This window comes from Electrophorus electricus, chromosome 1 (assembly GCF_013358815.1).
Source record: "Electrophorus electricus isolate fEleEle1 chromosome 1, fEleEle1.pri, whole genome shotgun sequence".
NCBI classification, from domain to species: domain Eukaryota; kingdom Metazoa; phylum Chordata; class Actinopteri; order Gymnotiformes; family Gymnotidae; genus Electrophorus; species Electrophorus electricus.
In genome coordinates this window covers 11,552,501-11,566,024 of record NC_049535.1, presented here as the reverse complement: position 1 = coordinate 11,566,024, position 13,524 = coordinate 11,552,501, and the positions used below count along the sequence as shown (strand labels likewise).

General features: G+C 45.4%; 1 protein-coding gene across 1 annotated transcript in view; it reads left to right on the top strand.

Moving 5' to 3' along the window:
* The window catches only part of myo10l1 (myosin X, like 1), a 73,565-nt gene that overhangs the window by 43,196 nt on the left and 16,845 nt on the right, over positions 1–13,524 (top strand). Inside the window, exons 3-15 of the mRNA XM_035526897.1 lie at positions 3,560–3,718; positions 8,614–8,801; positions 9,418–9,552; positions 9,654–9,778; positions 9,951–9,964; positions 10,151–10,235; positions 11,271–11,377; positions 11,459–11,588; positions 11,962–12,080; positions 12,316–12,462; positions 12,704–12,804; positions 12,912–12,978; positions 13,271–13,363. Coding sequence (XP_035382790.1) covers positions 3,560–3,718; positions 8,614–8,801; positions 9,418–9,552; positions 9,654–9,778; positions 9,951–9,964; positions 10,151–10,235; positions 11,271–11,377; positions 11,459–11,588; positions 11,962–12,080; positions 12,316–12,462; positions 12,704–12,804; positions 12,912–12,978; positions 13,271–13,363 — 1,470 coding nt within the window. The remainder of the gene's footprint in view (positions 1–3,559; positions 3,719–8,613; positions 8,802–9,417; positions 9,553–9,653; positions 9,779–9,950; positions 9,965–10,150; positions 10,236–11,270; positions 11,378–11,458; positions 11,589–11,961; positions 12,081–12,315; positions 12,463–12,703; positions 12,805–12,911; positions 12,979–13,270; positions 13,364–13,524) is intronic.

Genomic DNA, 13,524 nt, shown 5'->3' with positions numbered 1-13,524 from the left:
TCTCTTTTACACACACACTCTCCTATACTCTCCTCTACACACACACTCTCCTACACACTCTTCTATACACTCTCTTTCACTCTCCTTTACACACACACTCTCCTACACTCTCCTCTACACACACCCTCCTACACACTCCTCTATACACTCTCCTACACTCTCCTCTACACACACACTCCTCTCCTCTATACACTCTCCTACATGCTCCTGTACACACACACTCTCCTCTACACACACACTCCTCTATACACTCTCCTACACTCTCCTCTACACACACACCCTCCTACACTCTCCTCTACACACACACTCTCCTACACTCTCCTCTACACACACACCCTCCTACACACTCCTCTATACACTCTCCTACACTCTACTCTACACACACACTCTCCTTTACACACACACTCCTCTATACACTCTTCTACACTCTCCTCTACACACACACTCTCCTCTACACACACACTCCTCTATACACTCTTCTACACTCTCCTCTACACACACACTCTCCTCTACACACACACTCCTCTATACACTCTCCTACACTCTCCTCTCCACACACACTCCTCTATACACTCTCTTACACATTCCTGTACACACACACCCTCCTCTACACACACACTCCTCTATACACTCTTCTACACGCTCCTCTACACACACACTCCTCTATACACTCTCTTACACGTTCCTGTACACACACACCCTCCTAGACACTCCTCTATACACTCTCCTTCACTCTGCTTTACACACACACTCTCCTACCCTCTCCTCTACACACACACTCTCCTACACACTCCTCTATACACTCTCCTCTACACACACAACCTCCTACACTCTCCTCTACACACACCCTCCTACACTCTCCTCTATGCACTCTCCTACACTCTCCTTTACTGACACACCCTCCTACACACTCCTCTATACACTCTCCTTCACTCTGCTTTACACACACACACTCTCCTACACACTCCTCTATACACTCTCCTACACTCTCCTCTACACACACACCCTCCTACACTCTCCTCTACACACACTCTCCTCCACTCTCCTCTATACACTCTCCTCTATACACTCTCCTACACTCTCCTCTACACACACTCTCCTACACACTCCTCTATACACTATCCTTCACTCTCTTTTACACACACACTCTTCTATACACTCTCTTTCACTCTCCTTTACACATACACTCTCCGACACTCTCCTCTACACACACCCTCCTACACACTCCTCTACACACTCTCCTCTACACACACACTCCTCTATACACTCTCCTACACTCTCCTCTACACACAGACTCCTCTATACACTCTCCTACACTCTCCTCTTCACACACACTTCTCTATACACTCTCCTACATGCCCCTGTAAACACACTCTCCTCTACACACACACTCCTCTATACACTGTCCTACACTCTCCTCTACACACACACTCTCCTCTATACACACACTCCTCTATACACTCTCCTGCACTCTGCTCTACACACACACTCTCCTCTACACACACACTCTCCTCTATACACACACTCCTCTATACACTCTCCTGCACTCTGCTCTACACACCCTCCTGTTCTTCCCTTTGACCTTCTCCTGCTCTCTTTTATCAGAGTTTAAGCTCTGCAGAGGTTTCCTGTAACAGTGAATATAGCAATATGGATCAGTACTGTACAAAGCCCTTTCTTCTCTGTTCTTTCTTTGTTCCTCTTGTGTGTGTTTGTTTGTGTGTGTGTGTGTGTGTGTGTGTGTGTGTGTGTGTGTGTGTGCGCACATGTGTGTGTGTGTGTGCGATAAGAGTTTGGCTACACTAAGCGGTTCAGTCAGACGTTGGTCTGCTAAGACTTCCTGTGGTGTGTCTCTAGCACTGCCAGGAAGTGCGTGCGCGAGGTCAGGCGAGAGGAGGAGCGCGCGCATCGAGAGGTTACGGCACTGCGGTGAAGAAGGTGGCGGGCTGACAGGAAGTGATGTCAGGGCGACAGTTGTAGCCAGACAGCACAGCAGATTTTCCACGGTTTTAATGTAAGATAGCGTGCTAACGCCCACTGAACTACAGTGCAGTGGTGATGAGACATCCTAACATGCATTACCACAGTGCTGTGGTACAGTTGGAGTTATACACACAATGTAGTTGATGCCGGCAAACACAGTAGTTTCTGTCTAATTATGCATCAGTCTTTGGGTACTGGTTGGTATTGCTGCCTCGTCCACTGTTTCCCAATCAGTGCCAGCCTAGGCACATAATGCCATGCATCAGGCTAGAGGCTTGATTCACGGCTCCATGCAACATAAATGATGACAGCTTGCACATAAATGTCATAACAGAAATTTAATAATACACAAGAAGGAAACTTTTCATCTCTGATTATGTGGCTAAAACAGGCTTTTAGGTTATAGAGGGTTATTTACATACACATAAGTCAATTCATTCTTAAAGAGAGAAAATTGTATGACGCATGAATGTGTGTCTGCCTTTGTTCGTCTATATGTGGGGCTTCCCATCTGAACCCAGAACAGACGTTACAGAGCTACTAGTTACAAATATGAAAGAGAAACACAAATACAACACCAGCACAGTACAGGAGAATAAATGAGTGATTCCTTGTGATGCTCGTTTTGAACGAGTCCTGATAATCTATTAGGTAGAGAGGTAATAGAGGAAGCTTCATGGAGCTGCATTTAAGGAAAGTGAATACGATGAACAGAAAATAAACTTTTGCACAACATAATCTAAAGTCCTCTGCTATTTCATGTTGAAGTAAACAGAGAGTAGATCTGTTAGATACTGTAGTCTACATCTAAAAGTGAATTATCATACAGTAGGTTGAGTATGTGGTATTATCCTGATTTCATACACACCACTTGTGATATAGTGTGATAATATTAACCACACACACACACACACACACACTGTATAATGCTCTATAATAGACACTTCCATGTCTGGTACAGCAAAGGAAGCTATCCAGCATTATGCACTACTGTGTGTGTGTGTATGTGTGTGTGTGTGTGTGTGTGTGTGTGTGTGTGTGTTGTCCTATCTGCCCTACCTGTTTTGGAGGCCTGACACAACACTGACATGGTTCTCTCCTTCTCTCTCTGTCTCTCTCTCTGTCTCTCTCTCTCTCTCTCTCTCTCTCTCTCTCTCTCTCTGTCTGTGTCTCTCTCTGTGTCTCTCTTCGTCTCTCCCTCCCTCTCTTTCCCTCCATCTTAAATGAATTATATGCTCCTGCCGTGCCACATCCATGGAAACCAGGGAGTGGAGTGCACAGGAATATATCCACAGTTCATGAACAGAGATCTGTGACAGACTGGAAATCAATAAACCCACTAATGCATGCATGCATGCGTGCGTGTGTGCGCGCGCGTGTATTTGTGTGTGTGTGCGTGTCTTTCTCTGTGGGTTAGTGTAACTCAGCTTGACTGAGGAGCCAAAGATTGCTTTACAAGGTGTCCAGCTCTGTCCATCGCACATCATGCCCACTTGGTCTCATCATGCCCACTTGGAAGCAAAAATATTCCTAACTCATCCTGTCTCTCCCTGTCTCTCTGTCTCCCGCTCTGAAGGTGTTGTACCTGCAGCAGGCGACGGTGAACAGGGAGAAGGTGTACCCCATGCACCCGAGCAGCATCGATGGGGTGGAGGACATGTCAACGCTGGCTGAGCTCCACGAGGCCGCCATCATGCACAACCTCCACCAGCGCTACCAGAAGGACAACATCTACGTAAGCACCTAATAAGCGCCTAATAAGCACTTATAAGCGCCCTATTGCACTTCATAATCACTCTCTACACACCGCAAACATATACGTAAGGCATTCCAAATACATGCAATAATCAGAACATCTGTCAAAAAAAAAGTATTGTTGTCATTGTCGTTGTGCATAATCTTAAATTCCTGGTAAGGTTTTCGTAGGGAATCCTGTGAGTGCAAAACTAAATGACGGGAATGAGACAAGTGTACATGACATAGGTCAACACAAGAAGGACTGGGGAAAAGGAAACAGAACATTTGGTCAGAGACATGAACTAAACACAGACAAAACCACACTGTGGCCATAGGAACCACAACACTGACTGTTGGTGTAGGATTACAATTCCTGCCTTAGAGGTGCCGTTCTTCCTTGATCTCTGTCTGCCTGTCTTTTCTGCTACTTGAAAAAACCTTACTGCAGTATTGTTATTATACATGCTCTCGCCACATGAAATTGAGGCGAAGCCTGCCTAGGGCTTTTCTGTACTGAGACTCAACAGGATCTCTCCCTAACGCGCCCCCACCCCCCCCCAAACTCTCTTTCCTGAATAATCATAGTGATTGTGGTTTATGTGTCTCACGTTGGTCTGTGTGAATGATTGGAGTTTCCTGACCAAGAGACAATAACTCAAAACCTCTCAGACTGAAAGGGGTAGACATTCTGATTAGTCAGTTTCCCATGGAAAACAAAAGCAATCATACCTTATCTGCATATCGCTAACGCTGTGTGTTTTTGTGAAACTGATACGGTGGTGGACTTTTAAAAGAAAATATTTGCGCACATTTGGAGTGTTTTAATCTCGCTCCTGTGGTTCTTCTGTGGTGCCCCTTGAACACAGCGAGCCAAGGGTCACTTTTGGGCAGTTTGTTGTCTCTTTTGGGTGGTTTGTTATTTTTGGAAGTCCTTTGGACTGGAATAGGAAATTTTCACTGTCCGACACTGATTAAAAACGACAAGAAAATAAATATTCTTTGCTTTGGGCACTTCCAGCTGCTGGAGTGTTGAGGCCCTAAGCTCAACACTGACTGCAGTAGAGGGAATCGTCAGTCTGTCTGTTTTCTCAGCAGGCACAGCACTAAATCTGAAAGTGGCTTTTCCTGTTCAGCTCATTCTTCTGTTTCCATGCTGAGAGTCTAATGTGGTCGAGCCTCCATTCATCTAGATTGTCTCCTTCGCCCGTGTGTGTGTGCGTGACACAGTGAGATCATGCTAGGTGTAAGGTGATGCCAGCGTCCGTTATGACATGGTCCTCATCTCCAAGGAGGAGGTCTTGTGATCATGTGTGTGCCGGCCGCTGGCCTAAACAGGAGAACACAGCAGCACCTGTGCCAAGGCCCTTAACAGGCGAGGGTCTCCTTCCTGCCGTTCTGCTTTGCTGTCTACATGTAACGGCTTTACATTGACACTGATACTGTCTGAACTGTAGGTGATATGTGAACCTCGGTCCACTGCTTTAAGGTCAGTGGCAAATGTAAACAACCTGTTGACAGGCCAAAGGCACTGCGAGCCGTTAACGTTCAATACGCCGGCACTGTTCGCTTACTCCACGCGTAGAGAACATGGACACACACCCCTGACGCCGTTGGCCACTGCTCACTATTATGAACGCGGGCCATTAGAGACCTGCGTCCCTTAACGCTTACCGCTCGCCCCACGGCGTGGACAGAGAAGACACTCGAGGACACAGATCATGTTCTCCAGTTTTGATCCTTCTGTGTCACTGAGATGAGATCAGTGAGAGACAGAGACAATTCAATCTTGTATCGTGTCTCTGGTCAATAATTCAGTTTAATAAGAGGTCGTAAATGTGCTTGGCCAAACCCATCTCTCTGATAGTGAAATGCAGAGCAGTATGATTTATAGAGCGATGTTTATGCTTTCTCAATCTGAATAGCACAGGAAATGACACGAGACTGCCACAGGGAGACTGATAGAGCGCTGTTATACATGAATCTGTGAGATGCCTCTTATTTGCGAAGCTTTAGTCATAGTAGTGGTGGGTTTTCCAGGTGTACTGAGTCTAAAATTAGTTTTACAGATTATTCTATATTTTTAGAATCAAGGTTAGTGTGTTTCATCTTTGTAGATGAGTATGAAAACTCTCTCTTTGTCTCCACTGTTAGTGTCTGTGTTTAATGAAGGATGATTGACACACACACACACACACACACACACACACACACACATACACACACACACACACACACACACAAATATATATATATATATATATTTGTGTATATATATATATATATTATTTTATTTTATTTTTTTAATCATTCATATGTTTAGTTATTCGCCTGAAGTAGCACTATAGTAACAAGGCCAATAAGACTGACCACTGACTAATGATGACTTTGCTCTCGGGCGCCCTCATGTGGTTCAGTTCAATCCGGTATATTCACAGGGAGACGGTTGATGGGCTGTGAAATTTTGTTCCTTGCCTACAAGGGACGTTCTTGGAATACAAAGAGATGATGTGTTAATTTTAGTTTATGAATGAAGAGCTGGCGGTGTAAGGCAGCAAACAGTTTGCAGTATTATGTCAAAACTGGAAATTATATTTGTGCCAAATATAATAATGTGTATACAGGATCACAGATTCTGCATAATAAATTATGTTACCATATTGCTTTATTTAGGGAATGGATTTGGTTGCAAGATTGTCTGATATGGATGAAAGTCTCTGAAATATGATATATTGTCACCATGTGAGTAGAAACAAAATCAGTGTAGCTTAAATTATATTTCAGTAATTCTGGTGTTATTTTGGTTGTACATTTTTGGTTTCATTTTGGAAGGACTTTTCTTGTCCACATGGTTAATTTCATTGTTCTCCACTGTGCTGGAGACCTTGGAGCCTGTTACAAGCGCCCTTCTCCAATCTCATTTCTGATGGTACTACAGCAACTAAATCACATTACTGTTATCTCTGAAAACACACCTACACACACACTTACACACTTACACACACACACACACACACACACACACACACACACACACACACACACTCTCTCTCTCTCTCTCTCTCTCTCTCTCTCTCTCTCTCTCTCTCTCACACACACACACACTCTCTCTCTCTCTCTCTCTCTTTCTTCTCTCTCTCTCACACACACACACACACACACACACACACACACACACACACACACACTCTCTCTCTCTCTCTCACACACACACACACACTCTCTCTCTCTCTTTCTTCTCTCTCTCTCACACACACACACACACACAATCACACACACACACACACACACTCTCTCTCTCTCTCTCTCTCTCACACACACACACACACACACACACACACTCTCTCTCTCTCACTCTCTCTCTCTCACACACACACACACACACACACACACACACGCACACGTACGCCATCTGCTAAAGACCATTCCTTACCACTGATTTATATATATACACACAGTTATGTGCAAAATAATAGCAGTGTGTTTAAAAGGCACTGGGAGCACTGCACATTCAATTCCAAATGAAAACATGAACGAAATATACATTTTAAACTGAAAATTAAGAAACAAAAAGGCTGTTAAAAAAAAAAAGCAGTGTCTTCATTTTCATTTACAACTTTGAATATTTACAGTATAAACTGAGTTGTTTACAGATTTATCTTTGCTGTTGATCACTGAACTAATATTTAGTATAACCTTTATTTCTGATAACTGCTTTACATCTGTGTGGCATGGAGTCAACTAACATCTGACACCTGCGAACAGCTGACTGGACTACATTCCACAGTTCTTCTGCATTCTTGGGTTTTGCAACAAAAACAGCATTTTTGATGTCACTCCACAAATTCTCAATCGGATTGAGGTCTGGGGATTGGGCTGGCCACTTCGTAACATCAATCTTGTTGGTCTGGAACCAGGATGTTGCCCACATGCTGGTGTGTTTGGGGTCGTTGTCCTGCTGAAACACCCATTTCAAGGGCATTTCTTCAGCATAAGGCAACAGGACTTCCAGTATTTTGATATATTCATGGTGCATGGTGCCTGGTGTACGATAAATGGGTCTGACTCCAAAGTATGAGAAACATCCCCAAACCATTATGCTTGCACCTCCATGTTTTACAGTCTTCACAGTGTACTGTGGCTTGAATTCAGTGTTTATGGGTCACTTCACAAACTGTCTGTGGCCTTTAGACCCAATAAGAACAATCTTGCTCTCATCTGTCCATAGAATGTTGCACCACTTCTCTTTAGGCCAGTCAATGTGTTTTTTAAACACGTCTTTTCCATTCTTGTTATTCTATGATCTACACGGATGGTAGTATTTCTTTTCCTGCCACGTGTTTCAGGTTTTGTTTGCCATTTTAAAGCATTTGAGATCATTTTAGCTGAGCAGCCAATTATTTTCTGCACTTCTTTATATGTTTTCCCCTCTCCAATTAACTTCTTGATCAAAGTTCTTTCTCCTTCGGTACAATGTCTGGAGCGACCCATTTTACTCACTGAGCAAGGGCTAACACCAGCAGATACAACATTTGCTGCCCTCCTTCTTTAAATAAGGGCCAAAATTGACACCTCTTTCTTCACAGAATGAATGACCTCACTAATTGAACTCCACACTGCTATTAATCTGAACACACCCCTTTCATTAAATGAGTCGATGACACCCAATTAGCAGCGTGCACGTCATGACTGTTGATTCTATTGGTTGCCCATTACTCAGCTACACCTAGTCATGAATTTTTTCCCCATGTTGTATTATCGTTTCTGCCAAAATCAGTAATTAAATACATTAGTGATGTTAGACTGCTATTATTATGCGCATAACTGTATATATAGCAATGTCTGTATTTTCATCTCAAATTCCACTACCTGTCCCCCCGTCTGTCCCTCATGAAGACCAACATCGGCTCCATCCTGGCAGCCGTGAACCCCTACAAACAGATTACAGGCTTGTACGACCTGTCTGCTGTTGAGCTGTATAGTCGACATCACCTGGGTGAGCTCCCGCCCCACATTTTCGCCGTGGCCAATGAGAGCTACCGCTGCCTGTGGAAGAGACATGACAGCCAATGCGTGCTCATCAGGTAGGACTCCTTTCTCATGCACACCTGCGAGGTCTCTCTTCTTCTCTGGTCTATATTTTTAATGTTTATCTTTCTAAGTTGAATTAGTGGTTGTGAATGTTGCGTGCTAATCTTTATTAGCAATAATGCTGAAGGCTCAAATGTATTATGTCTGCTTGAGAGGACCTCTGGAACTCTGAGCAGTTTTCACAGCACTGCAATCCATTGAGATGCGTAGGTCAAATAACACAAATGTCAGCTAAATGTCAGCTCTCTGTGTGTGTGTGTGTGTGTGTGTGTGTGTGTGTGTGTGTGTGTGTGTGTGTGTGTGTGTGAGAGTGTGTGTGTGTGTGTGTGTCTGTGTGTGTGTGTGTGTGTGTGTGTGTATGTGTATCTGTGTGTGTGTGTGTGTGTGTGTGTGAGCGTGTGTGTGTGTGTATGTGTATCTGTGTGTGTGTGTGTGTGTGTGTGTGTATGTGTATCTGTGTGTGTGTGTGTGTGTGTATGTGTATCTGTGTGTGTGTGTGTGTGAGCGTGTGTGTGTGTGAGCGTGTGTGTGTGTGTATGTGTGTGTGTGTGTGTGTGTGTGTGTGTGTGTGTATGCGTGTATGTGTGTGTGTGTGTGTGTGTGCTGTAGTGGTGAGAGCGGAGCTGGCAAAACAGAGAGCACTAAGCTACTGCTGCAGTTCCTCTCCGTCATGAGCCAAAATTCCGCTGGGACTCCACCCACCGAGAAGACCACGCGCGTAGAGCAAGCCATCGTACAGAGCAGGTCAGCACACACACCCACCCGCCCGGAGGAGCGGAGTGAGGCCAGCGGTTTTAAACGCCTTCGATCCTTTCTTCGTGTTCTTTTCTTTACTTTCTTCACAGTCCCATCATGGAGGCGTTTGGAAATGCCAAAACTGTTTACAACAACAACTCCAGCCGCTTTGGAAAGTTCATCCAGCTTCACTTCTCTCAGAGCGGCAACATCCAGGGTGGCTGCATCATCGACTGTATCCTCCACACACTCATGTTCACGACACCATGGGAACGTCACCTCGTCCCTGTCCAATCACACGCCATCACGTAGTCACAAATCATTCAACCAATCAAAGCTGCACTCCAGCGAGAAGACAACCAATGCTGCGTCTCCAGCCTTTGTTTTCCTTGACTTTTTTTCCTCAGATTTGCTGGAAAAGGTAACCTGAGCAGCACAGCCGACGTCTTTTATTTGTGGAGGTTCTTCTTCCTGTATAACTCCTCATAATTCCCAAAAAAACCCCGTCTGCCCTCACTGAGACGCTCTTCCGAACGTCTGCCCAAAGGGGAGCTCGTTCGGCTGTTTTGGCAGAGTTGCTGAGGCTCTGTGTTGGTTTGTGTTCCAGAACCGCGTGGTGAGACAGAACCCAGGAGAAAGGAACTACCACATCTTCTACGCGCTCCTGGCTGGGGCAGACAAAGCACAGAAAGGTGAACAGCAGCCGCTTGTCACGTTCCTCACGGCAGATCCTCTGAAGCTCTGACTGATTGGATGGCGAGCGTCTGTGAAGTGTCGTCCTCAGCTCTCTCCACAGATGTCTGATGGGGTTTAAGTCTTTGGCAAAGCCACTAAAGGCCATTCCGAGATTTGTCCAGAAGCCCCTCCAGTGTTGTTTTGGCTGTACGCTTCAGGTCACGGTTGGCGCCGCCACCGTAGTCTAAGCTTGCGTGTACTCTGGAGGAGGTGTTCTAGACTGTTCCTCTAGTTGCTTGCACTCTTCCGTCCCTCGGTGGTTACCAGCGTCCTCGCCACTGAGAAGCTCCCCATAGCATGAGGCTCTCACCACCACGGTTCACCGTAGGGATGGCATTAGCCAGGTGATGTGTAGGGCCTGTTTTTCTTCTGTCAAAAGTCTTCAAGTTTTCATTTCACTTGACCAGGGAATCTTTTTCCACGTGAGCGGAGTCCTTTCCATGGTGTTTAGCAAGCTCCGAGCGGGCTGTCACTGTTGGGTCCCTGAGAGAGACCCTTAACCCTCGGTTACTTGAGTTGTACTTAGTCATAATTGTAAGTCGCTTTGGATAAAACCGTCAGCTAAATGCCATAAATGTTATATTGTCTTATATACTTAACCGGATCTGTGCCGCAGTTTGTGGAGATCCGCAGACATCTTAAACTTCATAGTTCGGCTTTTGTCATGATGGCGTACTGCAGACTGGGTGCCCTGAAAGGTCCAGGTGTGTGCTTCGCGAAACTAAGATTAGATTAGGTTAGACTGATATGCCAGAGTCAACCGGTGGACTCTAACTGAATTCCAGACGCATGTCAAAAATAATTAAAGCAAAACGGTACAGCGTGGCGTGAAGGAGGATGTGACGTGTGCTGTGCACTTTGTTTTTGCATGGCTGATGAAACGACTCTTTCCTCAACATCCCGTTTCTCTGGAAACCTTGGGTTTGTTTATATGTTTATTGATTGATTACTGATTATTTGTTTTGGTCAATGTATTCCCACTTTCTGTGCAGAAACGTATTACCTGGAAGACCCGCCGGAGTCATTCCATTACCTGATCCAGACCGGCTGCGTGAAGGACCGTAGCCTCGGCGACAGGAAGCTCTATGACAGCGTCATGGTGAGACAATCGGCGTTGCCGCACCACCACCGCAGAGTTGGAAGAGTGGAGTCTGACAGCCATTCCTCTGTCTACCTGCAGGAGGCGCTGAAGGTGTTGGAGTTCACGGAGGAGGAGATCAGGGACATGTTCAAACTGTTGTCCGGGGTTCTGCAGCTTGGCAACATTGAGTTCATGACAGCAGGGGGCGCTCAGATCACCACCAAGCAAGGTGGGAGAGCAGCCTGCACTGGTGCCTTGTGATGCCTAAACCTGACCTGTTTCCGACTCTCAGTGGAGAACAGACCACGGGGAGAGCACTGTTGAAAATACAACACATCACATGTTCCCTAATAATAATATAATATAATATAATGTTTGAAAAACACAGATTGAGCATTATTAAACTTATACACTTATTATTAAATTATACACTTCATGTAGAACAAACAATTCAGTGTAAGTAGGTCTGTAACTCTGGCCTGTTAAGGGTGGTCTCATAACTCTCTCTCTCTCTCTCTCTCTCTCTCTCTCTCTCTCTCTCTCTCTCTCTCTCTCTCTCTCTCTCTCTCTCTCTCTCCCTCTCTCATTCTGTCTCCCTCTAGTGGTCACCAATGTCAGTGAATTACTGGGTTTGGACTCCTTCCAGCTATCTGAAGTTCTAACTCAACGCTCTATGATCCTTAGAGGAGAGGAAATCTGCTCCCCTCTTACTGTGGAACAGGTACACACACACACACACACACACACACACACACACACACACACACACACACACACACACACACACACTCAGATGTGTAAATCCTGCTTCGTACTCATTGTTAGAACAGGAAGAACACACAAAAATACACATACATTCCAGTTATCCTCATAACAATAACCTTCATAATAACTTTGTACGCACACACACTCTCACATCTTTGTTGCCTGGTTACCGTTACTTCCTTTGTGGTCAGGCGATAGACTCTCGGGATTCGGTTGCCATGGCGCTATACTCTCAGTGCTTCTCCTGGATCATCGCGCAGATCAATCAGAAGATCAAAGGCAAGGACAACTTTAAATCCATCGGCATCCTCGACATCTTCGGTTTTGAGAATTTTGAGGTGAGATGAAGCTTCACATGCACGCACACACACATGCACACACACACACACAAATGGACTGAAACACTCTCCTTCTGAAGATTGATGCTCCATATAGTAGAGTCTCACACAGAGCAGTCGTGCTGGAAAGCAGAACTGTTCACTTTTCCACTCACTCACTCACTCTTTCACTTTCTCACTGTCTCACTCACTCACTCACTCACATGGGTATCTCACTCTCCCCATGTGCACATGTTGCCAGGTGAACCGTTTCGAACAGTTCAACATCAACTATGCCAACGAGAAGTTGCAGGAGTACTTTAACAAGCACATCTTCTCTCTGGAGCAGCTGGAGTACAACAGGTGAGCTCACCAGCCCCCCTTGACATTGCGGCCTCTTCATTAAAAATGCATTATGGCGCCACCTTGTGGACACTGTGTATTTTAACCTGGGATCGTGTGGCATGCAGGGAGGGCATTCGATGGGAAGCCATAGACTGGATGGACAATGCAGAATGCCTGGACCTAATCGAAAAAGTAAACATCACTTTTATGAGACTTTTATTTTGGAATGCCAACTGACCTGTTTGGAGGCTTGGCTTTCAACTGCAAGGTTTCAGTGAAACAGTAAATCAATAATCAGTAAGTCTAAAACAATGAATCCGTATCTATCCATGTGTATTAAGTACAGATGTACAGTCCAGCCTCTCTCCTGCTGTCTGAGCCATTTTCATTAGGATATGACAGACATTAGCTGGGTGGGTTCACAGTGGTTTGACCAATAGCAGCCTGTTCTGCGTGATGAGTCGTGTTCGTGTTTGTCTGTCAGAAACTGGGCCTGCTCGCGCTGGTTAACGAGGAGAGTCGCTTCCCGAAAGGCACAGACTTCACTCTGCTGGAGAAACTGCACAGCCGCCACTCTGTGAGTTACACACACGCACTCACACATGCCACATGCTGTACAGACGCGTACATACACACACACTCTCTTACACCTTCTCCTGCGCTCTCTCACCCCCTCATGCACATCTGTACACGTATACATGCACATCTGTACACGTACGGATGGCATCAAGCCAACAT